Source organism: Centropristis striata, chromosome 3 (genome assembly GCF_030273125.1).
Source record: "Centropristis striata isolate RG_2023a ecotype Rhode Island chromosome 3, C.striata_1.0, whole genome shotgun sequence".
NCBI classification, from domain to species: Eukaryota; Metazoa; Chordata; class Actinopteri; order Perciformes; family Serranidae; genus Centropristis; species Centropristis striata.
Genome location: NC_081519.1, coordinates 33,697,121 through 33,722,770, shown reverse-complemented (window position 1 = coordinate 33,722,770; position 25,650 = coordinate 33,697,121). Strand labels below are relative to the sequence as shown.

At 39.9% G+C, this 25,650-nt stretch overlaps 1 protein-coding gene across 1 annotated transcript in view; it reads left to right on the top strand.

Moving 5' to 3' along the window:
- Window positions 1–228: 228 nt before the first annotated feature.
- The window catches only part of mmp24 (matrix metallopeptidase 24), a 77,700-nt gene continuing 52,278 nt past the window's right edge, over window positions 229–25,650 (top strand). The window contains exon 1 of the mRNA XM_059329460.1: window positions 229–378. Within this exon, the coding sequence (XP_059185443.1) occupies window positions 244–378 (135 nt within the window). The 5' untranslated portion in view covers window positions 229–243. The remainder of the gene's footprint in view (window positions 379–25,650) is intronic.

The window sequence follows — 25,650 nt, the reverse complement described above, 5'->3', positions numbered from 1 at the left end:
AGGAAACCAATTGCGCGTGTGCACACTGGCGAGCAGCGAGAGAGAGAGAGAGAGAGAGAGAGAGAGAGAGAGAGAGAGAGAGAGAGAGAGAGAGAGAGAGAGAGAGAGAGAGAGAGAACACAAGAAGCACCGAGACACGGGATGAAGCGCGAGTACACGGAGCTTTTCCTCCGGTAAACAAGCGGAGCAGGAGCCTGGACATCACCGGCGGACGGCGGAGGGGGGGATTTCGGGGACACAGCCATGGCGACGGGAGGAGGAGGAGTGAGGCGGAGGAGGAAAGCGGGGCTCCCGGGATTCTGCTGGAAAACCTGCTACTTTCCTATTTTGTTCTGGGTCGTTTCCGTATGCGGGGAGGAGAGGACGCTGATTGTGGAGGTGAGAGTCCCGCACACCAACACGGTTATGTAGAGCACACTGTCAGCGCTGTGTGTGTGTTTGCAGCTCTGATATGAACACCCTCCCTGTTTAACTCCATCAGGTCGATTCCGTTTCTCAGCGCGCGCAGGTTGTGCGCTCCTCGGGATGTTTTTATGCGCCTTCAGCCGCTCCTCTCTCCCATCTTGCCTCCCCCCGCCGCGAAACTGATACCCGCCCTCCCCGTAAAGAGAGTGACAGGGAAATAAAAGATTCACGAGTCGGTGAAGTGAATGAATTAACGCAGCTCATCAAGACGCGCCTGTGAAGCCTCGCTGCGTTTCTCTTTTGTTTTCTGGGGAGTACGCGCGCAATGCTCGTTTCCTGCGGCTGTCCGGTGAATTTCCTCCTTACAAACAAAGGTGGCTTAATTGTTCATCAGGTGTGATTGTTCCCGTTTGTGTGGAGACTTCTTTCCGGCCGCAGAGCTCAATCATTTGTTCCTCCAGTCCAAGATGGAGAGGTGGGATTGTGTCAAACATCCTCTTTAGAAGCGGCCTTAACACGCGTTGTGTGACTGATGGTGGCAGTTCACGGGTGATCCGGGTTATTAATCCCACGTCTCATGTGGGAACACACAAGGCACATGGAGGGTTAAAATGTGAACATGCAAACGAGTGTGTGTGTGTGTGTGTGTGTGTCTGTGTGTGTGTGTGTGTGTGTGTGCAATGAGCTCTCAGCCCATGTTGTCAATAAATAGCCATCAGCCTGCAGAGAGCATTAAAGTGAACGAGTGTGCTGCTTTCATGTGTGCTGAACAAAGCATCTCCAGATTCTCCCCCTCTCTCCCCTCTCTGAGTCCAAATATAGCCTCCCTCCATAATTTATGGAAATGGCAGGGAGCTGGAGGAGAACAGAGGGATGGGAAGAGGTGCAGACAGATGTTTTCAAAAGGATGTTTGCAGATGATGGCCGGTCGTCTCACAAAGAGCAGATGCTGAGAGAAAGTTCTTTGTTGATGTGAAATATGAAACAGTTTGAAATGAAATGATGTGTGTGTCCTGTTTGCTGAATATCCCTCACCCCTTGTGTGAAATATGGGTTGTGTATTATGAAATGAAACGCTTGCAGAAGTCTTGCAGGTCTGGGAGACGTGATGGTTTTTATTTAGGGATGTTTGTGTTGCTAGTGACACTTTCATTCAGACAAAGGAAGCGCCTGTGGCTGTGCTGAGCGTGGCTGCGAACAGCCGGGGTATGTCACAGCGCCGTACAAAGGATGAGATGTTTTTCCCTGAGAAACGATAATCCTCTCAAAGCTATTGTTGTTACATGTCATGCTAATGTGGCCTCACACAAATGTTCCGAACAGGTTTTATTGCAAAATGTTCCAGGAGATCTGCTGTGAAAAAATGTGCTGAAATCACTCAGTCAGTATTCCAGCTAATGGATCATTTTACTGGTGTAGAAAACCAACAGTTTGTGCGGAGATTGTTTCATCTTTTCATTATTTTCTTGATTAGTCGTGAATAAATGCCCCAAAGATGATATTTTCCAAAAGATTTAATGTCCAAAACCCAAAGAGATTCAGTTTACTTTCACAAGACACAAAGAAAATCAGCAAATCATCACAATTCAGAAGGTGAAACAAAAAAATGTTCAGTATGTTTGCTTTAAAAAGGCCCAAATCATTAATCAGTTATCACAGGAGTCGACTGATCGATTTAAGTCTTTGTGTGATTACGTCGATGCTTTGCTTGGATCATAGTGTCATTTCCTTCTGTACATAAACAGAATTATATGAAACATGGCATCATGAATGTCATGTTATTTGTATATGTCTGGATGTTAAAATGGCATAAAAGTAGTTATTTTCCAAACAAAATGAAATCATGTGATATTTTTCTTTAACAAAGCTTTTCCTGTGAAGTCACAGCCAGCCAATCAGAGCGCTCTTAGCGTGGGATTTTCACAGCATCAAGGTTTCTTTGTGTGCACGGTGCAGCCACATGGACACCTGAGACGCTGTTTATGAGACCATGTGTCCCCTTCATGTCCTAACCAGGGTCCTGTGTACCTGAAATAAAGGTTCAGTGCAACAACAAAGACGTGCTGGACTCAAAGACATCGAATGTCAGGAGGATGAGGGCTCCTGCTGTGCACCATAATTGACACAAATTATAAAATGCTTGTTAATCGCAGGTTTTAATTGCAGATGGTTTGTTCTACAGGTCGTCTGCCTGCCGCCTCGTTGTGTCTGTAAAAAGCTCCAGCACACAGGGTGTCACAGGGACACGCTGACTGTAGAGATCACATTACTGTGAGCTTGTGTTCTTGTATATAATGGTACACATACTGTATGTGACGCCTGTGTGTGTGTGTGTTTTAACTCTTACTGAAACGATGATTACGTGCATGCATGCTGAGATGTTTTGATGACAGCTCTGCGGTGCAGATCGGGTCGTGACTTTGGTTGCAGAGGTCTTGATGTTTTGCGTGAAGCTGCAAGCATGAAAACAAGTTTTGATTGTGTCTCAGTCGTCAGTCGTTCATTTATTTGTTTCACTTGCTGGTGCGTGCCGGGTTAAAGCTTGAAATAAGCTTTGATGCTGGGATGTAATGAGGTGTGGAGCTCAGTGGTTTTCTGCAGTTTCTGTGAGTGAACTTGTGTTTGAGGTTGTTGTGATGTCTGCAGAGCCACACCACTGTGAAATCCATGTTATGTTACATGTGTAGGTGAAACAGTGGTTGAGATGTTCAGCTGTCACTTTAAACTACTGCGGTGGTGGTGATCATGCCTTCCACGGACTGCCTTTAGGACATTGGCGGTCTGACACTGACACAGGACCGGTCAGGTTTACTGAACAACACTCTGTCCACATACGTGCTGGTTTAGAAGCTGTGATACTGGAGGCTCTCACTCAGCAGCGCAGATGGGATTTTTGAACTGGGGGGGATGAAGCTGTCAGCAAATTATTTCAAATCAATTAGTTATTTTTCCACTCCATGCCTTAACCAAAATATGTTTTATTTAAACATGTTTATATGAACTGTAGTGTAAACAACAACCAACATATTACATACATAAAAAGAAGTTTGTACATGAAATTCCCAGTGCAACCAAACAAATTTACTGACTTGAAGCTGACTCAATGGAGGACCCAAAAACATGTCTTCTCCTTTCATCACCCTGAACATACTGCTGGTCAATTTCTTGTCTGTCCAGTCTGTCAAGTCTTTAGAACCAAAGTTTCCAACAGGATTTTTTTTGTCAGAAATTTTTGCCCTAAAAGCCTAAATTTGGTGCCTCTCGCACATTCTAATGCCACTATTCCATCTTAATCATTGCATTTTTTTTAATGAATTATTATAAAGGATAATAAGGGTTCTGTTTTATTTAAGGCATCATATTTTGACAGTTTTCTTGTAAATTGTGGTGGACTCTGCTAACACATCCTAGGCCTGGGCCGATAATGTGTATGCAGCGTGTATGCCGAATTTGTTCAAAAGTGGTGGCAACAAAAAAAGCCACCACAACAAACTTGCATGCCCATCTACAGCAGAACCACCCGACCCAGTTTTCCCAGCTGGGGAAAAAAACTGCAGTCAACACTGGTCGACAAAGTAAATATAAACGCTGTGCGCTCACAGAAAGTGGAGTTTGCTACATCGCAAAATAAATGCTGCCCTTTAAAAAAAAAAAAAAAAAAAAAGTTTGTTTTATTTATTTAGGATATTTAAACGTTCTTAAAATTACAATTACAATGGTAAAAAATACTGAGAAATAAAAGTGTATTGTATTTGAAAGGGTGTGCATTATTATGATATATTATCATGTTGACAATAATATCGTTTATCGGCAATAATTTGTGGGACAATATATCGTCCAGCAAAATTTGTTATCGTCCCAGGCCTAACACATCCATGTGCTCTTATTTTGAAAGCTACCTGTGTTTGCTTTAATTTTTCAAGGCGGGTCTAACACGCCTTATGGTGTGTTTAATTTACACTGAAAGTCGGAACTTGTAGCTCAGAACAACGTTGAAAATTCTGACATTCGTGTAGACCTTGAACGCACCATTAGCCGTAGCACACAAACGCCGGACTGTCTGTGCGCTGCAATGTAAATAAGTCTAACTAATGGGCATTAATCCTCTGTTTTACCAGCGATGTTTGTCGCCTCATGTAGGGAGAGTGGGGGGGCGGATTGGGATCACGATGAGTCCCTAGTGCCATCTGCGCGCAGGCTCTCACTAGAAAGCACACCGAAGAAATCAAAACTAATGGAAACTCTGGGTTTGCAGGATGTAAATAACAAACATGGCAACACTCCAGCAGGTTACTGTATTCAAAGATGTGAGAGAAAAGTTTCTAAACTGTCTCTGATATGGTGTTAATTCTGAGGTCACGGCAGGAAAAGCGACATTGTGGATGATCTGTAGGCTCTGAAATCAATGTTGAGTCCTGCTCCTACACTGCTCCATACTGGCTCATGTGTGTGCTGCATGTTCTGGACGTGCACTGTTAATTTCTCCATCATTAGTGCTCAATTTGTATTTTCGCTGAAACAGATTTATCCAAAATTTAGGATTTTAAAAGGCACATGGTTCTGCTCCGTAGGTTCTCTTGCTGTCATTTCAGATTTCCTTTATTTTCCGTCTGGTTTTGAGGCTTTCGAGCTTCTCTGGGACGTGTAACAGAGACACTCATTCCTTGGAGAGCGGAGCTAACATTCAGGGAGTGCAGCACATCACTGAAAAAACTTCTATGCTAGCTACTGAAGGTATTCTGAATGTATAACGCACACATGTTGCTCAATGGCTGTGTGTTTTTGAAGATCTCATAATTTTAAAGACACGTGACGGATTAAATGCAACAGGATTTGCTGTAAAACATGCTTTCTCCACACCTCCATACTGAAGAATTGACAGATCCACTACAGTTTTATAATGCACTTTAGGGCAAAGGTGAAGCTCGACAGTTAAAGCCAATTTCAGCTCTCAGATGGTTTTTATTTCATCGTTGACATTCTGTGCAGTTTTTCAGAAAGCCCTCAGGTTTGGGAGGTTGTTTTGACACAATGCCGAGGTATAACGGGTGTTTTTCTTGGCGGAGTCTGTTTAATGAGTTTTTAAAAAAGATTTTCAGATTAACTGTGTCCGGTGTCTTTCCATGCTGCAGCACCCGGAGCTCCACCAGGCAGAAGTCTTCTTAAAGTTTCCATGTAAAGCATATTTTCTTCTGATGTGCTGGCTCGGGTTTGCACAGTGAGCTGTAGCTTTAGCTTCTATCTTCATCTTTTTAATTTGTTTTCGTGTGACAAGTTGAAACGTTAGACGAAAAGTGCTGGAGGAAAAGTCACAGGATCACCAGAGTTATCATAATTCTTCGTACATCAAACCACATCGTCATCATTTTGAAGCAAATCAGAATCAGCTGCCGTCGTGTTCTGAACCACAGAACAGGTCGTCTGTCAGAGCTGTCATCAAAGTACCAAAACGACTCATAGAAGGATTTCACTGGTGCAGCGTTTCTAGCACTTCATAATACATAAACGTTAAGTTCACTGCTGTAACAAAAAGCTGCAGTTTGGTTGAATTTGTGCTCCGTCAGCACTTCTCTAAGGTTAGGGCCAAACAGTTCCTGGTTAGGCTCTAAAAGACAGTTTAAACAGGAAATAAATTAGTTACTACATATTATTTTGTTCTCCCCGTGTCAGCGTGGGTTCTCACCGGGTACTCCGGCTTCCTCCCACAGTCCAAAGACATGCACTTAGGTTTAATTGGTGACTCTAAATTGCCCGTAGGAGTGAATGAGAGTGTGATTGTCTGTCTCTATGTGTTAGCCCTGCGATAGTCTGGCGTCCTGTCCAGGGTGTACCCCGCCTCTCGCCCAATGACAGCTGGGATAGGCTCCAGCCCCCCGCGACCCGATTGCGGATAAGCGGTTAATGGTAATGAATGAATGAATGAATATAAGTAGTTACAAGGATGACGTGACTACTACTGGACTACTGGAAGTGACATAGTTCAGTAAAAACATGATGCAGGAAGTTAAGAGATGTTTGAATCACATGCTGCACTTTGATTTCACATGGGACGCCGTTCTGTCTTTTTTTTGTAATTTTGAGTCTTTTATGGTAATTTTTTGTCTTTTTTGGTAATTTTGTGTCTGCTTTGGTAATTTAGTGTCTTTCTTTTGTAATTTTGTGGTTTTTATGGTAATTTTGTGGGGGGGGTTTTGGTAACTTTGTGTCTTTTTTTGTCTCCTGGGTGAAAGCCCTGCAACTTTTGTGCTTTATACTGTACTAGTGCAGTGTCCTTAGGAAGTATGTATTATTATACCATCCAGCACATACACATTGAACATTGATATTCGAATATTATTGGAAAATTTAACCTTGTAGCGCACTTTAAAACTCCAAAAGATAGGTAGGCTAAATAGACTTACATATGAGATGAGTCAGACGTGGAAATCCAGAGTGAATTGTGTTACTGACCAGGTGTAGGCCTATCACACAATGGGGCGGAGCTCCCCTAAAAGGCGTCCGATCGGAAACAGTGCAATGCCGCAACACGTCCTACGTAAATAACGATATTTTGAAAAATGAATTCAAAAATCTTCAAAATCGAGGATGCACACCTTCGTGCCATGCACAAGCCACATATGAAATCTGAGGTCAGTCTGACTAACGGTCAGAGAGATATGCCTTAGACACACACATACACACAGACGCTTCTTGCTTTTATAGATAGATATATCCGCTTCGCTGTTATTCACAATTACTACGGCAACTAGAGGGCACCACTAACTCCAAACGTAAACATGGGGAAGGATGGAGCTGCTTTGGGGGCGTTTCTAAGGGGAGAACCGTCTCAAAGCTGCAGGTAAATGAATCATTTTGTTGCCTATACATCAGTATGTTTTACCTCTTAAAAAAGCAGCGTGCAGCATGCACACTGTCCGTCGTTCATCAGCGCCACACTGAGCCGTGGAGCATTACGTGTCCGAGCACCCGACTCACCTGCAGGCTGTTGCAGTGTGTTTCTCACAGAGGGAAGAGGCAGCAGAGAGAGAGAGGGAGAGAAGGAGGCGTTGGATTCTGTGTCTGACTCACTGCTCCCCGCTCCTTTGTCTCTGCCTCTTTACACAACAGGTCATGTTTCTGCGCTCAGAACCTGCTAATGTTTGTGTTTTTTGGACGGAATATTTTTGTGCTGCAGGTATGAAGCTGCTGTGTGGGCTGCAGCCGTGTGTTGTTGTGCAGCTCATTACACGGTAGATTAACCCGATGACGCTGATTGTCTTAATGGTTTTAAATGATTGATTGAATAATTGATATGAAGCCGGTGCTTATTGATCACAGAGCGACTGAACAGTGCTGATGGTGTTCCAGGGATCGTTAGGCACTTTTCTTAATGAGGTTAATAAGAAACGTCAGAGATTCACCAATCTGTTCTGTTTGGTTCGTTTCTGTCCGAGCACCTGGGCCAAAACATTAAGCGTTTAATTGTTTATAGCTTCACTGTTTGAATCATTTCTGAGCCTTACAGTGAATATGTTGGCTCTGAAGACAAAGAAAAGCTCCATAGAGTCAGGAGCGGAGTAATTTAATGCAACTTAAGCTAAAAGATATTGATTTAACCTCTGAAGTCCAGGAGATTTTGGTTCAAATTTGTCAACTTCCTATGCATTCATTTCTGTCTCTGTTTAGCATCTTTCAGTCTGTCCTCACATCACATGCATGGCTCCTTTTTCTCCACACAAACTTGGCTATCAGTCAGATTTTTCATTTTATTTTAATTAACAGAGTATAAAGCTTCCAGGAACCCAAAATACAAACAAAAGGTGCCTATGGAAATGTACAATTTTTTTAATTGATTTTTTTTACAATTTCTACACACAAAAACAGCAGAAAAATAAAAAATAAAACTACAGAACAGTCTATTTGCATGTAAATTAAAAATAGTAATAGTTTTCATTGTAGAAAGAAAACTCACATTTTAAAAATGGTCTAGAAATATAAATGGCACACTGTGAAAGCTCCTATGATTGAACTTTCAACTGGCTTTCTCAGCTTGTCTACATACGATATATAAATAAAGTTATTACTGTAAATAAAACATGTGTATTTTCAATAAATAGATGGACTCCAGAGGGTTAAAGTGAGAATGTGTAACTTTTGATAGAAGAAACGTCACATTCTTCCTCTTATGAATAAACTCTAAAACACTATACTCGCTCTGTTGACTAATTTTAGCAAACTTTAGATAAATGTTGCTGTTTAACAGACATTACTTAAATAGTTTGGTTTCCTCATTACAGCATCCCACTTTGATGCAGCTTTAAATGTGCAATATGTAATTTTCTGCAGCTCTTGATCAAAACAAAACAAAAGATTAAGCTGCCGTTGTTGCGGTCAGCTTCTCCTGGTTTGGATTAATTCAGTGTGAGTTACCCTCAGCAGTCTCCTCCTTTCAGAATCTCTGATTTAAATTGGTCAAAACACCTTAAAACTGTGTTTCTCAGGCGCTGTTTGGTGCACACACGATGTCCTTGAGCGGCTGGGAGCCGAGCTGCTGCTAACGTTTGCTCAGCAAGTTTCTCTGATAGCTTCAGATCCAGACGTCCGATGAATCAATTCCTTCAATCGGTTGAAAACCTAAAAGATCTAAAAAAAAGTGTAATAATGTGGCTGAAAACTGAGTAAAAAAGCAAAGAGGATATTGCACCGTTGACAAGTGACAGAAACAGCTTTGTTCTTGATTAAAATGACAGATTTCTCTTGTTTGAACATTGTTGGAAACTTTCAATAATGTAAGAACAAAACTACAATACATACAAAACTAAACATCAATACATCCAGTTGTTTTCAGACATTTTTATGTGGAAAAGTGTCATAACCCTTGTGTTGTCTTGACTTTCTGTATGCACCACAAAAATGACCCACCTTCACTAAACTCCTTAATAAAGCAGCTTGATTGAATTTTAAAACTCAAATCTATTTTGCATGAAGAAACAACCTGTCTCTCATCACAAACTTATATATACTATTATATACTACTACTATATACTCGTTGTTTTCGATTTAATCTGTGGAGTCCAGTCGTTTTAATTTGTATTTTTTTTATTGCTAAAGGTCCTGCCAAGGTGTCAACATATTTATTTAGCAAGCATGCATGTTTTTTTATGGTTATTGTGGTCAAAAATGACCCCTAAGACAAGATTTGTGCCCTGTTGGTGTTCAGCTTTCATAGAAATATGAACATAGGCAATATTATACTTTTCCTCATGTTGGGATTATTGTAGGAAAAGTCATCCAATTTCAAGTTGAATAAAGATCATTAAGGGTGTTCTGTTTGCCCTTGTGACCCCATAAGATAACACAAGGGATAATATACTTTTAAAGACATGTAAAGCAACAAACAAAAAAACAAAGTCAAGTCTGAGTGTGGCTTCAGCAAATGGTGTTAGAGGCCCTTTCCACTGTCTGTGTTTGATAGAATAGAAAAGTGAGACAAAGGAGAGGAGGTTTGGTCTTTCACCACCAGCAGCATCATCCACTTTTTTTTAACACACCCGTGGCAACAGAGTCCTGCTCAAAATGGCTGCACGTCCTGCAGCAGGATGAGGATGATGGTGAGGACAATAACAGTGATGACAGACTTGTAAGAAAGTCCTCGTGTTGGTGATGAAAATGAACGATAATGAAGATGAGAAACTGTTCAGGTTGATGATCAGAGGAGATGACCGTGCAGGCGGCGGAGTCGATGGTTTTATGAGATGAAAGTGTGTTTCCAAACCTCTGTGGGCTTCTTTCTGTCTGTTTTTCTCCTCCTTCCCTCTTGAGAGCAGAGGAGCTGAGGGAGAAAAGCCGGTCCCTGGGGTGTTGTAAACACTACATTACACCCGAGAAATGGGCTAAATGAGCCTGCGATGCTGCACTTATCTGAGCGCTGTGTGTGTGTACACTGTGTAGGCGGGTGTAAACTCACGGCTGTTACTAGTAGTCTTAAGCTTTGTCCTGATTTGCTGTCCTTACGCACACGGAGCCTCAACTTCATATTCACGACTGTTTGTGCGACGGCAGATCGCTCAGAACGTTTTGGCTTTCTGATGGACGGCCTCATTGTTTCACAGCTCTTCCTCTCTCGCTCTCTTTATTCATCTGTCTCCCACTGTCTCAAGTTTTTTTTTCTCCCTTTCCTCCTCTCCAGCCATTGTCTTTCCCGCCCGCCCACACACACACTTTACCGCACACTCAGTGCGAGCTGCAGCTGTAAATAAGAGGAGGTGTCATTGTTTGTTTGATGAGGGTATTGTTTGTGTGCAGCGAGCCAGGGACAAACTACATGAAGAACAGTTTGAAGTGCTGAGAGGCAGGCAGAGCTCAGCTGAACTCAATCAACCTCCCTTTCTAAATAATTGACATGCTTTTCAAAGTCTAATATAAATTCATGGCATGCATCACGGCCTGTGAGGTTTCGGCTGCTGTTGTAGTTCGGCCCGTCACGATAACCTCATTTTGTTGGACGATACATTGTCCCAGAAGTTACTGCAATTTCAACAATAGTATTGTCATTTTAAGACCATCCATCCATGAGCCCTAGTTCCATTCAAGTCGAAGCAAAATTTTGAAATGTGGCATTAAAGAAAATGTGAATTAGTGAGAGACACAAAATTACCAATATATATGTCAAAATTACCCAAAAAAAAAAAAAATGTCCAAAAAAGGTCACAAAATGTCCAAAAAAGGTCACAAAATTACCCAAAAAAGACAAAAGAGACACAAAAAGACACAACATGACAAAAAGGGAGACACATAATTACCAAAAGAGACTCAAAATTACCCCAAAAAGAGACACAGAAATACACAAAAACACCAAACGAGACATATTACCAAAAAATATGCAAAAAAGACACAAAAAACAACCCACAAAATATTTTAAAAAAACAGAAAAAAGACACAAAATGACCAATAAATTATGTAAAATGAGAAATTTTCAAATATCATATTTCAGAAAATGTGAATTAGTGAGTTTCCATCAGCAAGTTCAGAGCAAATAAACAAAGCTGCAGTAACGCACTTTGTTCAGCAGATGGCAGTGTAATGTGTTGCTGTAACCAAAACCACTAAAACCATAGAAGAAGAAGAAGAGATTGAGCAAGAGAGAAAAAATAATAAAAAAGATGTTGCTAATCGGAGACTTTGGCCCCACGAGAGAAAATGTGTCTTCAGGAATTAGATTCAACTGGACAACTTCTAGTTGTTCTTTAAGGAGGAAACAACTGAGCAGTCATGAGAGTTAAATGTTCTCTATGTCAGAACTTATTCAGAAAAAGTTTCCATCTCCAGTTTAGTGCATTAAATATCTTTAGAAAAAGACAAAAACAACTCAAGCGAGCGTAGAAACTTTAATACGCATCTTCAAAAGTTTTAACACATGTTGTGTTTCCATCAAGCTTTTCTCATGAGAATCTGCAGAGAAATTTGTGGATGGAAACGTGACCACTGTGTGTGTGGAGGAGCTGCCTGGGCCCCGCCCTCAGAGAAACTCAAACAGGAGCAGCTCCAACGCATAAACACATAAAGTTTTTCTCTCTGTGAACAGACGGTCATGTGGTCTGGCCTGCTGCTTATTCTGGCATCATGTTGGTCAAATTCTTATACAAACAAACACAATGTATGATATCATACCATATCATAATCACATAACCACATCAATAAGTCAGTACACGAGTAAGTATTTTAATTATTGTGACGGGCATTTGTCACATTTCTCTTGGGAACAATCACTGAAAATATAGGCAAAAACAAAAAAAGAACTTCAAGGCTGATCATGAGTTTGGCTTGTATGTTAAAAAACATTAATAAATGATTTATGAATGCTTTATACATAAGTTAATGACCCATTAACAAGAGCAACTTTGGGTTGCCAAGCTGGATGAAAATATCTCTTGCTGGTGAGTAATTAATAAATGATCATAGGTGTTGAACTTTCTCACTCATCTCATCAAGACGAGACTCATAATCATTAAGAAGAATTATAAAAAGTTGCAGCAGTTATTGAGGTTTCACAGGAGCTGTTAAAGCAACAAATACATTAATAAAGGCTTTAAAATATGCTTACAACGATTTGTGTCATTACCATCAACCTGATGAAGCTTTTTCACAACCTGGCAACCCAAAAGCTGTTCTCAAAATTGGTACCATTAATAAAGTAATTAGGTACTTGAGTTTGTAGAAAGGTACTGAGGGTGTTTTATACTCTTTGAAATGTCTAAAAAAGTTAAACAATGAAGTAGAACTGAATCCGGAAACTTTTGTACCACTGCAATTTGCTGCTTATCCATCTTTTACTTTCCAAAATGAACTTTACTGTGTCACTGAAAAGAAAGTCGACTTTGTGCAGTGAAACTCGCTGACAAACGGTGCATAAATTTGAGCATAAATTGGTGCATTTGTGCGTTTTGTTTGGCACTTGGTCTGTTTTTTGTTCTGGTGGATGTTTGCTTTACGGTGATGTTTCCTGCTGAGTGACGTTTAGCTCTTTTCAAATTTCTGCTCTTAAGATCTGTCTGATCTGCATAAAGCCCTGAGAAAAGAGTGGAAAGGTTGAGTTGTATAATACTGCAGTCTGGACGTCAGACAGAAAAGGTAGACACTGGAGATGAAAGCATAAAGATGAGGGGAGAAGAGGAAAAAAAGAGAAATGCATTTAAATGTGCAGAAAGTGGAGCAAGAGACATCAACATGCAGAGCAGCCTTGACTGTATGAAGCTTAACCCAAAAATTAGAAAAAGAAGAAACGAGTGGACAGCAGACAGACGATAAGTTTGGGTGGGAATAAGTCAGTGACTTGCCTATGTAACTACGTAATGTGTATTTATTTTAATTATACTAGTTGCACAATTTACTTTTAAGTTTTTAAAGTGATAACGAGTTCATTTGTATATGAAGTGTTCACTTACAATAAGGTACAACTTTATAAATCCTGAAGGAAATTCTGGTTCTAGATTCCTCCAAAGTTTCCAAAACAATTCCAAAAAATGTAGGATAATATAAGAAAACATTGACTAAAATAGGTAACAATAACAATTTATTATACAAAAATAACAATATAAAAATTTTAAAATAAAAATAAAGTGTCAGATATGTGCAGATTTGCAGATACAAGCCATCATGAAAATGAATAAACCACGATTTGGATGGATTTTTTCATTGATTTCACAATAAAAATGCACAGCTTGATTTAGGAAAATAAAATATGTTTTTGCAAATGAACTCTTCGTTATATGTTTAAATGTGTGGTGCAGATGGAAAACGAGCTACAAGCTAAATCTAAACCAGAACATCTCTTCTCGATGTTTTTGTTCACGTTCTCTGACAAATGACGTCAGATAAAAGTCTTGGTGGTGGTTTTAATCATAAGTTTATTATAAACGAAAATGACTCACAGATTTGGTAGACATGAGTCGACTGTGTGTTGATATCAAACCAGTTTTGTGTATTTTTTAAGTTATTTTGCCTGTTTGTCCCAAAAGATTACTGCACACATGTCAGAGTGGGACCCAGCTACAAAACTCTACATCACTTTAAGATAATCTCTGTTGGTAGAGCAGCAGTTTGTCAAATCAGAAATCCAGCATGAGTCAGTCTGAAGTCACAGTCACGACTGTTCACACATTATTCTGTTTAATTTGTCATATAAAGCTGCAAACATGCAGATTTTCTACTGCACAATTCACTTTATTTCTTCATGTTTTATGTTTTGTTTATTTGTGCTTTCTTAGTTTAACATCAGAAAAAAAAGATTTTCTTGAGACAAGCAGGAGACAGAATACATTAAAAGCTCATGTTGTCACATAATCATAAGCATAAAAGTAAAAGTCTGACAGCAAAGATGCCACAAAATGACGTGCAGTAAACTGTAAAAAAATAAAAAAATAAAAGAAGCAGCTTTTCCAGTTAAAATGAATTAAATTACACTATATTATTGTTGTAAACGTTTCATCTAACAGTGGGAAAACAGGCATTTTATGTAAAAACACAAGAGAAACTGCTTCCTTTTAGATTAAGTCTGTAAATTTACAGCATTTGTAAGATACAGCCCAGTCCATGCACAGTGATTTCCTGTTAAAATATTGTTTTTCCCGATTTAGAAAGAAGAAATAATGTATATAAGCTTTTAAAACCACAGACAAATATATGTACATTGACAGGCCTTTTTTAGTGATTTATGGGGGAAAAAGTGTAAAATAATGCAGTGCATTTCCTATATTTCATATTTTACCGTGCAGCACTGAAACATCTCGACCCTCGTGCAGGACACGGGAACCAACACGCAGCGCAGAGCGTCCCTGCAGCCCCTCTGTCAGGAGGGTGCAGCTCTGATGGAGTCCAGCAGCGCAGCGAGACACGGAGCAGCACGGAAACACGAGTGCAGCTCTAATTAAAAATGAATATGAGGCAGGGCTCTGTCTGTCAGGGCACTCTGTGAGTGCATTACGTTTGATCGCTGTGGTAGCACAGGAAGAGGAAACAATTTCACACCAAGATGTAAATTTAATTATTGTATGTGCCTGCAGCTAGTGCAGCTCATCCTGCTGCAGCACCACCATGTTCATTACTGATCACACAGTAATTGAATTGTTTGTCAGTGTTATTTTTTAGGATTTCTCCCGTTTTTTTGCCTTTAGTATTTCACTAATTAAAACATGGAGGTTGGTGGTTAGCATGCTGCCTGCAGAGTTCTCCTCCAGGTGCTCCAGTTTCAGGTGTGTGTAAAAAATATTGTTTGTCTGGTCGACCGTGTGCAGGAGAAGAAGTGCTCCTTTCTGCGTGAAGCAGCTCTAACTGTGGATATATAAAACAACAAAACAAAACAAATATATATATATATATATATATATATATATATATATATATATATGTGTGTGTGTGTGTGTGTGTGTAGTATAATTCAAGGTTTTTTATTTTTTACTTTAATATGACATTAAATTACTTTTTACTGTTTTTTTTTTACGATTTCTTTTGACATTATTTAACATAAATTTGTACTATAAGAAAACAAAAACTTGCCTTAATTTTACATTCAGCAATATGATGTGTATTTCTTTTGTTTGTAGTTTTTTTGTATGGTTACCGAGCAACTATAGAGTAAAGAGCAACCACGTCAACATATAGAAAGTCTGGAGCTGCAGATTAAAAAGGACAAATGAACAAAAAGAACATATAATAAATGTAATATTTACTGACACACATCACTGCAGATGTAATCACAGCAGCACTGTTTGATTGACAGGTGACCTTCTGTTAAAGTGAACGCACAAACATCGTCACAGCTTCACTTCAAGGAAAACTTTCAGGATGCAACAAAGGCCCGACACGCAGAGATGAGTGACAGATGGATGAACAGATTTATCAACAGATCGATGGACGGAGGGAGGGAGAGAAGGACAGAGAGAGAGAGAGGCAAGGGAGAGAGAGGCGAGGGAGAGAGACATTGGTAGGGACATTGGGAGGGAGGGAGAGAGAGAGAGAGAGAAGGGAGAGAGAGAGAAGGGAGGGAGAGAGACATTGGTAAGGAGAGAGAGAGAGAGAGAGAGAGAGAGAGAATGGAGAGAGAGAGACAGAGAGAAAGGGAGAGAGACAGTGGTAAGGAGAGAGAGAGAGAGAGAGAATGGAGAGAGAGAGACAGAGAGAAAGGGAGAGAGACAGTGGTAAGGAGAGAGAGAGAGAGAGAGAAAGGGAGAGAGACATTGGTAAGGAGGGAGGGAGAGAGAGAGAAGGGAGGGAGAGAGGAGAAGAGGAGTTTTTTAGGCGGGTGGCAGCTCGTGGGAAGAACTCTTTCTTCATCTTCAGACAGCTGTCATCTTTCCATCAGGATGCTGCTATAATCAATATCTTTATATTCACAATAGATCTAATGAAATATATTTATATGAAAGGTGTCGCTCACAGTGACAGACGATGACTCAACTGACATTTTCCGTCTTTAAAATGTTTTTTTCCATCATCAGAAGCCTGTATCACCAAACCACCAAGGATAATCTTTTTGTGTAAAAATGAAAAAATATTTCCCAGAAATTGACTGTATTATTTTACAGGGTTTGTTCTTGTTTTTCATCAAACATAAAAAAGTTAATTACTTTAATATCAAATATCAACAATAAAATGGAAGTTTAAATCTGTAAATTAATACAATAGGTCATTATAGTTTTTTCTTTACAGACTACGTAAAGAATAGATGAGCTGTCAGCTGAGAAATGTTAATAACTTAACATTTTACTGGAATAAAAATCTAAATAAACCTTTCAATCTATATCACCTTTCCTTTCTGCCTCAAAACAATTAATATCCGACGTTGCTGTCTTACATGTTTACATTGCTGTGATTTACGGCTGCACACTGTAAAAAAATTATAATTTTTTTTAAATCAAGAATTTTTCATTATTATTTTAGAGTGTTTTTTTCTACATTAAGTGTAAATGTCATAAAAGAGGTAAACTCCTTTTATTATAAATTTTAAACATAAAATGGAAGTTGAAATCTGTAAATCAATATAATGTGTCATTCTAGGTTGTTTTTGTTTTTTTACAGTATTTTTCAATTTGGAATGTTAAATTACAGTGAATTCTGTATAAATTGTATTTTAAATTAAATTATCTGAAAAAAACTCAGTTGTTCACTGTTATTTGACTTTTTACAGGTTTTTTTTGTTTGGTTTTGTTTTAAGATTTACAACTCATGCAATGAATCTTTTTCACTAATTCCAGCATTTGAGGGCAAAAGATGAACATATCTTAAACAGTTTTACGGATTAGGAATATCCTCTTTAAATGTCTTTAAATCCTTCAGATGTAGTTTGTTCAGAATGATGCTCATATTGGACTATTCAGCGCCTCATGATTTACATCCAGTGCAAACATTCAGCACCAGCGCAGGAAGAAATGAGCGCTAAATGTAGTGAAGCCAGATTTCTGCTCACCTCGTGGGACTCCAGAAATAATACACACAGCAGATGTTTTGATTTTATAGATTAATATTGCCACCAGAACACTAAACATATGATGTGTTTATTACTTTTATGATATCCTCCACAGTGTTTACGTTCTCTCACTTCATTCATTGCTGCGTTTAAGAACCGGAGTTACATTCACGTAACCTCCAACATGACTTCACCATGTTGTGATACTGAATCAGAGACAGTTTGTTGCTGTTTACTCGTACAGAGCGCTGAGCGTGTTGAGCGTCACTTTCTGAAACATGTCAGTCTGTCTTCAGGTTCTCTCTCTCTGTTGCCGTCAGAGAAACACGTCTTACATTTCCCACGAAGTGTTTCTGCAGCTGATGTGTAGTAACATCTGTGAGGCTGCAGCAGCTCTGTGTGCAGACTCCAAATCTGTTCATAACCACAACATTCAGACATGAAGCTGAAAAAGTCTTTGCCAGATTCCTCTGTCCTTCTCTAACCAACACAACTGCATTTTAAAATTGATTGTTTTATAATTATGTGTGTGTGTCAGTGGCCTGACATCATATATCCTGGTAGTCATTGATCCGTGTGTTTTCCTGCATATTACTCTCTGTGTGTGTGTGTGTGTGTGTGTGTGTGTGTGTGTGTGGAGTGTTATATGACACCACAGACATGAGGTCATAGCTGAGACCGTCGTTCCCACCTAACCGTCCCTTCAAAAGGGTTTCACGTTACATAAAGGTGTATGTATGTGTTATATTTTGAGGTCAGTTGGTAGTAGCTGCAGTCTAAGCAAAGTTTCCCGACGTTCAATTCTTCCAGCATCTTTTTCCAGCTCCTCCTGCAGGATCTCAAGGAGTTCCCAGGACAGATGAGATATATAATCCCCCGAGCCGCTCTGGGTCTTTCTACGGGCTTCTTTACAAGTTGGACGCGCCCAAAAAAAACTCCTTCTAATGTCCCAGTTTTCAGTTCAAACATTTTTTTTTTCTGTATGTCTGTATGTGAGGTTGTGTTTTATTTTGTGCTCTGGTCTCGTTATTTCCTGTTTTATTTTGAAATAGTAACTTTCCTCTCGTTTCAGGTCACTTGCCCTTCCCCATGTGTCATCTGTGTGATTGTCTCCCCTAATCACTGATTGTGTTCACCTGGTGCTCCCTTCCCTCCATGTGTTCAAATAGTCTGCGTTTTCCCTTTTCTTGTGCCAGTGTGTCCGACCCCGTCACCATACCAGCCCGTGCTCTAGTTTATGCCACAGCCACAGCCTTGCCTCGCCTTATTGAGTTTTCCTCGCAAGAGGAAGATTTTTGTTTGTAACTTTATAGCGAAGCGCTAGTGTTTAGTTTCTTAGTTTTTCTCGATGTTTTCCTCCGGTTGGAATGATTTTTTGTTCTGTTATTTTTCATCCTTTAGTCCCTTCTCCAGGTTTTACGGAGGGTTTAGTAGATTCTTTATTTTCCGCATCAGGTTTGGTTCCTGCCTTTTGGAGCGCCTTTTGTTTGTTAGAGATTTCTTTTGTTAGTTTTCCCCTTGTCAGGTTAGATAGAATTCCCCATTTTCATAGATTAGGATTAGTTTGTTTATTGATTATTGTAGATAGGGTTCCAGTGCCTTTCCTCCTTTTGGAGCAACTTTTATTTTATTAGATAACTCACCTTTGGTTGTCACTCTGCTGAGGATTTCTCTCGTTGTTACCTTAATAAAGAGACTTTAAGTACACCTGCTCTGCGTCTGAGTCCTGCCTTGAGCCCAGCCTGACACGTCCAGAAGGTTTTGAACAGAGGTAAACTATCTGTATATGAATATATCAACCAGATCTCCAACCTAAACGACAGAACAGGCCGTTTGCCAGCATCACCCATAGACTCCTATGACTGTTTGGCAGCTCACGGTACAAAGCGGAGTGTTCTAAAAATCGCACACACGTCATTATATAGACACGTACGATTCACTGCTGTAAAAATCCTGCAGTTTCTGTGAATTTAGACAACAAAACCACTGAGCTAGGTTTAGTGCAGACACCTTCCTGGTTATAGGCTCTTAAAGACAGTTTAACCAGGAAATAAATGATGGAAATGCTGGAAGTGAGGGAATTACGAGGACAACGTGCCATGGGAGTGAGGGAAAAAGTAATTTCCTTTTGTTTCCACATGGGACATCATCCATGTTCTCCTGGTGAAAGTCCTCTGTTTGTTGGACCCATCCTCCTCCCCGAGTGTGACATCACCATTTAAACTCCACATCACCGTCAATCATTACTGCTACGTCAGCAAGATGCTAAAACATGAATATGAGTCATATTTTTCTGCCTGTACAAACCGCATATATTGCCGTTTTTGAGGGGAGACCGGTCTTGACACATATATTTGCAGAAACAAATAAAAAAAAACATACAAAAAAAACCGCAGTTACTTTACCCGGTTCGTTAGTTCCTTTTGATGCTGTATGACCACCATGGCACCAGCTGCTGCTTGTTTAATAGATCATTTTTCTATGAAAAGTCTGGCAACAGTCCAAAAGCCAAATATTAACATTACAGCTATCTCAGAGTGGAGAAGCTGGAGTCAAAGAATGTGACGTTCTACTTGATAAAATACTAAAAACTTTCAATTGACAACTGTTGTAACTTTTTCCTGCTTGGCTGAGTTTCTCCGCCCACAGACTCCTGGGTTAATAAAACTCTCTTAAACCCACGGGACAAACTTCCAAACTGCATTGTCATCAAACTAAAAACAGAGCTGTTATTTCTGGTTTCTGAGAAGTTTGACATTTTCCACACAGAGGATCTTCGCCCGACAGCGACAACATGCCGTTTGGCAGATGCTTTTATCCAAAGTGGCTCACAGCAACATGACTGCATACATTTGAAGCTTGGATTGCCCCGGTGGGAGCTGAACCCTTAACCCTCACTGTGTTAGTGCTCTATTACAACATTTCATAGTCAGCATTCCTGCAGTCCCCGCTCCTCAAATCCTGCTTTTAGTCTTTCTCAGATAAAAACGTCTCCGGCTCAGACGTCCCTGAGGACAGATTGTGGAGCAGCTTTCCCCAACAAATCAAATAGTTCTCAAACAATTTGTCAATCTGCAAAGATTTCACATGGTTTTAGTCATTTATCACCACAACATTTCCTCTTTTGTGTCGGCTTTATGTCATCTTAAGCTGATTATCTTTTGGTTTTTGGACTCTTAGTAATGTCTGACGTCATGGACTGGGTTGTTATCACTCTGATAGCTTGCAGGTTCTGTCAAGCATTTTTTTCAACATGTAAATACAAATCTAATCCAAATTTACTTAAATTTACCTATACTGAATCCTAACTACTGGTCATCCCTCAAAAATGTCACAATAGTTTTGTTTGTACATGCAAAAACAATACGACCTATTTATGTTTCAGACTGTCCTCCACCGCCCTCTAGTGGCTGTAAGAGTAATGAATGGCGGCAATGCGAAGCGTAATTTGGTGGAATTTGGGCTCGAGGAGAGAAAGGAACAAACCCAGGACTTTAACCCAGGAGATTAAACAAAAAAAAATGACCAAGAGATACAAGATGATCTAAAAATGAACAAAAGTAGACACAAAATGACCAAAAAAGTTGTAAAAATTACCAAGAGGAGACACAAAATGACAAAAAAGAGAAAAAAATTACCAAAAAATACACAAAATGAACAAAAAGTCATAAATGACCAGAAGAACTGTTTGGCCCTAACTTTAGAGAAGTGCTTTTGTAGGCTAAACTGCAGCCTTTTGCATATGTATAATGATGTTAGCACTATTTTTCAAACTCTCCGCTGTTGTTTAATCTTATCAACTCTGAACGACGACGTCACTAATCTCAGTCTCACCCTCAAAGCACCGATCGGCTCCGTTGTTCCTCCAACCAAAGACTGAGCTGTCAGTGAACGCACCGTACCTAACAGTAATGTGAGATGTGGGCAGCCTCTCGGAGGTCGGGGACGACGACAAGCAAATCTTAGAGACTTAAGAAAAAGATAATGGTGAAAATGGTGAAAATAACTGAAGTTGTAGCCCTGAAATCTATTTGCAGAGGCTGTTTGGTGCAGTGAGTACCTGCACATTTCCTACCGTATATATCCTGTGTTTGTGTTTCGTCACATCTGTGTACGGAGCTCCGGTAAAGCTCTCCGCTCCCTCCTGCTGCTCCGAGCGAGACGCCAGGAAGCCAGAAATCAAGCCACCAGTCGGGCTTTTACAATCTCTTCAGATACCCCCTGAGCCGCTCCGCTCACACTCAGCTGACAGACGAGAAACAATCACAGCAGAGAGCTTTTCTGAACATTTGTGACAAATGCATCCCTGGCGGTGGAAAACTGTTGTTGTGCTGCAGACGGAGAGGAAGAGGAAGAAGAAGTGTGTTTCTTTAGATTCATGCAACAAAAGCACTTTGGGTCAGATCACAGTTTCAGTTACACACGTTGTGTCTTCTACTTTAAGTTTCTCTGTATTAAGACCTTTTTATTTAACATAAACCAACTTAACCACCATAAAAACATAAAAAATGCTGTTTGAGACAAGCAAACCAAGAAAATATGTTGCCAAAGAACATTTATAAATATGTCCTGCCAGATATTACATTACAACATTTTTCCCATTATGTTAATAGAAATCAGAACCCTTCAAAATATATTTACTTGGTCTTTTTATTTCTCTGTATGCCATTCTTTAGCTGCACAGGAGGAAATCCAGAGTTTCTAGCAGCTGATGCATTTGAAGTAGAGAGAATACATTTAATCACCAAACATCCAGACATCTTGCTCTTCAGTCTCGTCGTCAGCCAGCGAGGGAATCCTCCCCGACAAAACGGTGCTGACTCCTTTTCATTTTCCGTACAAATAGAGAACCGCGTCAGCAGATATTAGCTTTCCGGGAGCCACGACAACGAACAGTGATTTCATTCATTAATCACTCGCTGCTCAGCGCCGCAGACTGTGTTGACTTTTGATTCCTTCAGTGGAATCTTGTTATTGTACGTGATGTTTGTGAGACTCACAAAACATCCTCCGAGGTTGACATCAAATAAGACTTTTTCTCCTGCTGCCTCCGAACCTCAGCAGGCTAATGTGTCAAAGTACTCAATAACTGTTACTTAACATTTCAGAGGGAAATATTGTACTTTTGACTACATTTATTTGGAAGTTTTAATGACTTTGCAGATTTTGAATTTACAACAAAACATACATAGAGTCTCAGATTAAGATACAGTGCACAAAGTAGTTCAAATAAGTAGCTCCTGTCTGCAATATGTGGGCTTTTAATTCTGGTTTTGTAAGTAAGGTTTGCTGGTCCTTTTTCCAATGCAGAATGTTTAAGATTGCAGTATGATTACTTTTACTTCAGTAAAGGATCTGAAAAGCATCTGCAGCAGTGAAAAAAAGTCCTGAAGGGGAAAGATGTAAGAATCAAAAGATTTGAACAGTCTCTCCTCCCTGCAGGTGCTGCTGCTGTTTCTGACGTAATGCACCATGCAGCAGAAGTTGAGACATATTCAATTTGGGGTCACCCAGGGGAGTTTGATTATGTGCACTGTGCCTGTAATGTAAAGTACACAGTTTGGAACCAGCCGCAGACAAACTGCTGGGAATAAAATGCAGACAGACACAATGTGGAGGCAGGAGTTGTGAGATGTGAGATGTTTATGAGGCGTGGGGCATTTAAAAAGGCACTTTGTTCCCAGTTTACTTTCTTTCGTCTGTTCTTTCATTTCCCTTACATTTTTAATTCCTTGTTTAATTTTTGGATCACCTCTTATAGCGTGTTTCACCCCGTTACAGTCTATGGTTTCACCTTGCTTTACTTGTGTGTGTTCACGTGTTTATCTATTGCTGCCATTACTTTCCATCATCAGATATGGCTGAGATAACCACCGCTGCAGCTTTGTAGCTGTTGAGGAAGTCCCAGATTCGTCAGTAAAACCAAACAGCATCAGGTCTGGATTAATAAAATCATCACAGCTCAGTGAATTTCATCACTGTGTCTGGATGACAGCCAGTACGCCATTTTGCAGCAAAATAAACTAATTTTGCTGTGATTTTGTTGCAATACCTGGATAAAAAGTAGCCAAACTAACTACAATTCATGCATTCATGCTCTGGTAGGTCTGTCTGCAAGATGACAAGCAAACAACTTATAAAAAGTTTGTTCTGAATGGAGTTTTTGTGTTTTCTCATCATTTGCATTTTGAGGTTCACATTTATTTGTGTGGCCCTGCATGAACAACACACATTTTTGATCTACTTGCGTCTTTGCATTGACTTTAAACGTAATCGCACTGTGCAAAAAAATCTGCTTTGCGCCCGGTGAGAACACCATTATCTTGCTACCCACTTATTATTGTACGTGATGTTTGTGCGACTCTCACAAACATTCTGCGAGGTTGACATCAAATAAGACTTTTTTTCCTGCTGCTGACTGAACCTCAGCAGACTAATGTGTATAAGTACTCACATACTGTTACTTAGCTACATTTCAGAGGGAAATATTGTACTTTTTACTACATTTATTTGCAAGTTTTAATGACTTTGCAGATTTTTAATTTACAGCTAAACATACATAGAGTCACAGATTAAGCTGCAGTGCACAAAGTAGTTAAAATAAGTAGCTCCTGGTTTGCTGGTGTTTTTTTTTCAATGCAGAATGTTTAAGAGTGCAGTATGATTACTTTTACTTCGTTAAAGGATCTGAAAACATCAGTTTTTTCAACAGTATGTTCTTCACTGTGGATGACAGCCGGTACGCCATTCTTTTATCCAGTTATTTTGTTGCAATAACTGGATAAAAAGTAGCCAAACTTACTACACCATGATGCTGATGTTTAAAACATCTGAATTCATGCTCTGTAAGGTCTGTCTGCAAGGTGACAAGCAAACAACTTATAAAAAGTTTGTTTTCTGAATGGAGTTTGGATCGATCGGAGCTCTGCAGGAGAATCACTATTCAGTGTGATTTTTTCTCATCATGTGCATAGTGAGGTTGTGTCTTTGCATTGACTTTAAATGTAATCGCACTGTGCAAAAAAATCTGCTTTGCGCCAGGTGAGAACACCATTATCATGCTACCCACTGCTCCTTGTATGGTGTGTTCACTTGCGTGTAAAAAAAAAAGGTTAAATGCAGAAGTGAGTTTCCCCAATGTGGTATTAATAAAGTAATTAATCTTAATCTAATTTTAATCATTCCACCTGACATCTGATAGTTAGCTAGACTTTGTCAACACATCATTCCAAGCCGAAATGAAAGCTGTAGCTTCTGAAATGTGAAGATTTGGGTTGAGGATATCATGATTGGTTTGGAACTTTTGTGGCGTTTTATTGGGCAAAAATAAATGATTAATCAAGAAAATAAAAGACAGATATTTGATTGTAACAGTAGTCCGGTGCAGCCCGACTTAGTTGAGCAAACATTTGACAGTCGTGTCTGCATTTGGTTGTAGTGGATGTCTGCAACACTCTGAGGTGGTTTCACAGACGAATATTCATTATCAGAAGCAGTCCACTCGTGAGACGGCACACACAGTTTGGATGGGGACAAGCCTGCCGGGCTGCACCCACTGCACTCAAGCTGAGAGACGGTAAATAGTTTAGCAGGGGGAGATAAGGTCTATTTTTATCACAGCAGACAGACGGAGGAGACATACTGGCAGGCTGACGCACAGGTTGAGGCATCAGAGAGAGACAGACGAACGGCTCAGAGACAGACGGACAGACAGAGACGCAGACAGACAGACAGACAGGCAGACAGGCAGGTGGACATAGATGCAAACAGACAGAAACAGGGTTCAGCCGGGTACAAACCTCTTGGCTGCACAGCAACAAACTGCACACTTCTTTTTGTCTCCTTTCATTTTAACATAAGTCATTTTCTGCCATAGAATGAGCTGATAACAACCTTCATGTGATTAGATACAAGTGCTAAAGTACCAACATTCAAAGCGAAGCAAAGTTAATATCAGTGGTGAGCCTTCAGATCTTCTCTCCTGTTCTGTCTTTATTTCATTTCACATTGACATGTTGGTCAGCAACTAAATACTAACAGTCCAGAGTTTTTATTGTACATGAGGTGTTTTTCTAAAGCTCAGGTTCAGAATTGCTTCCCAACAAAAGTTGTGTTCCACAAGCAGAAATATTAAAAGTAGCTGCAGCAGTGAAGCTTCACTTCATGCATCAGGATGCACTGCACACTCACCAGCTTCATGCAAGTAAAATGTGATTTAAAGCATCGTTAAAATATTTAAATTAAAACACTTTTGTTATTGTGTTGCACCCCGATATTTATGGATTTGTCGTGTGTGTGTGTGT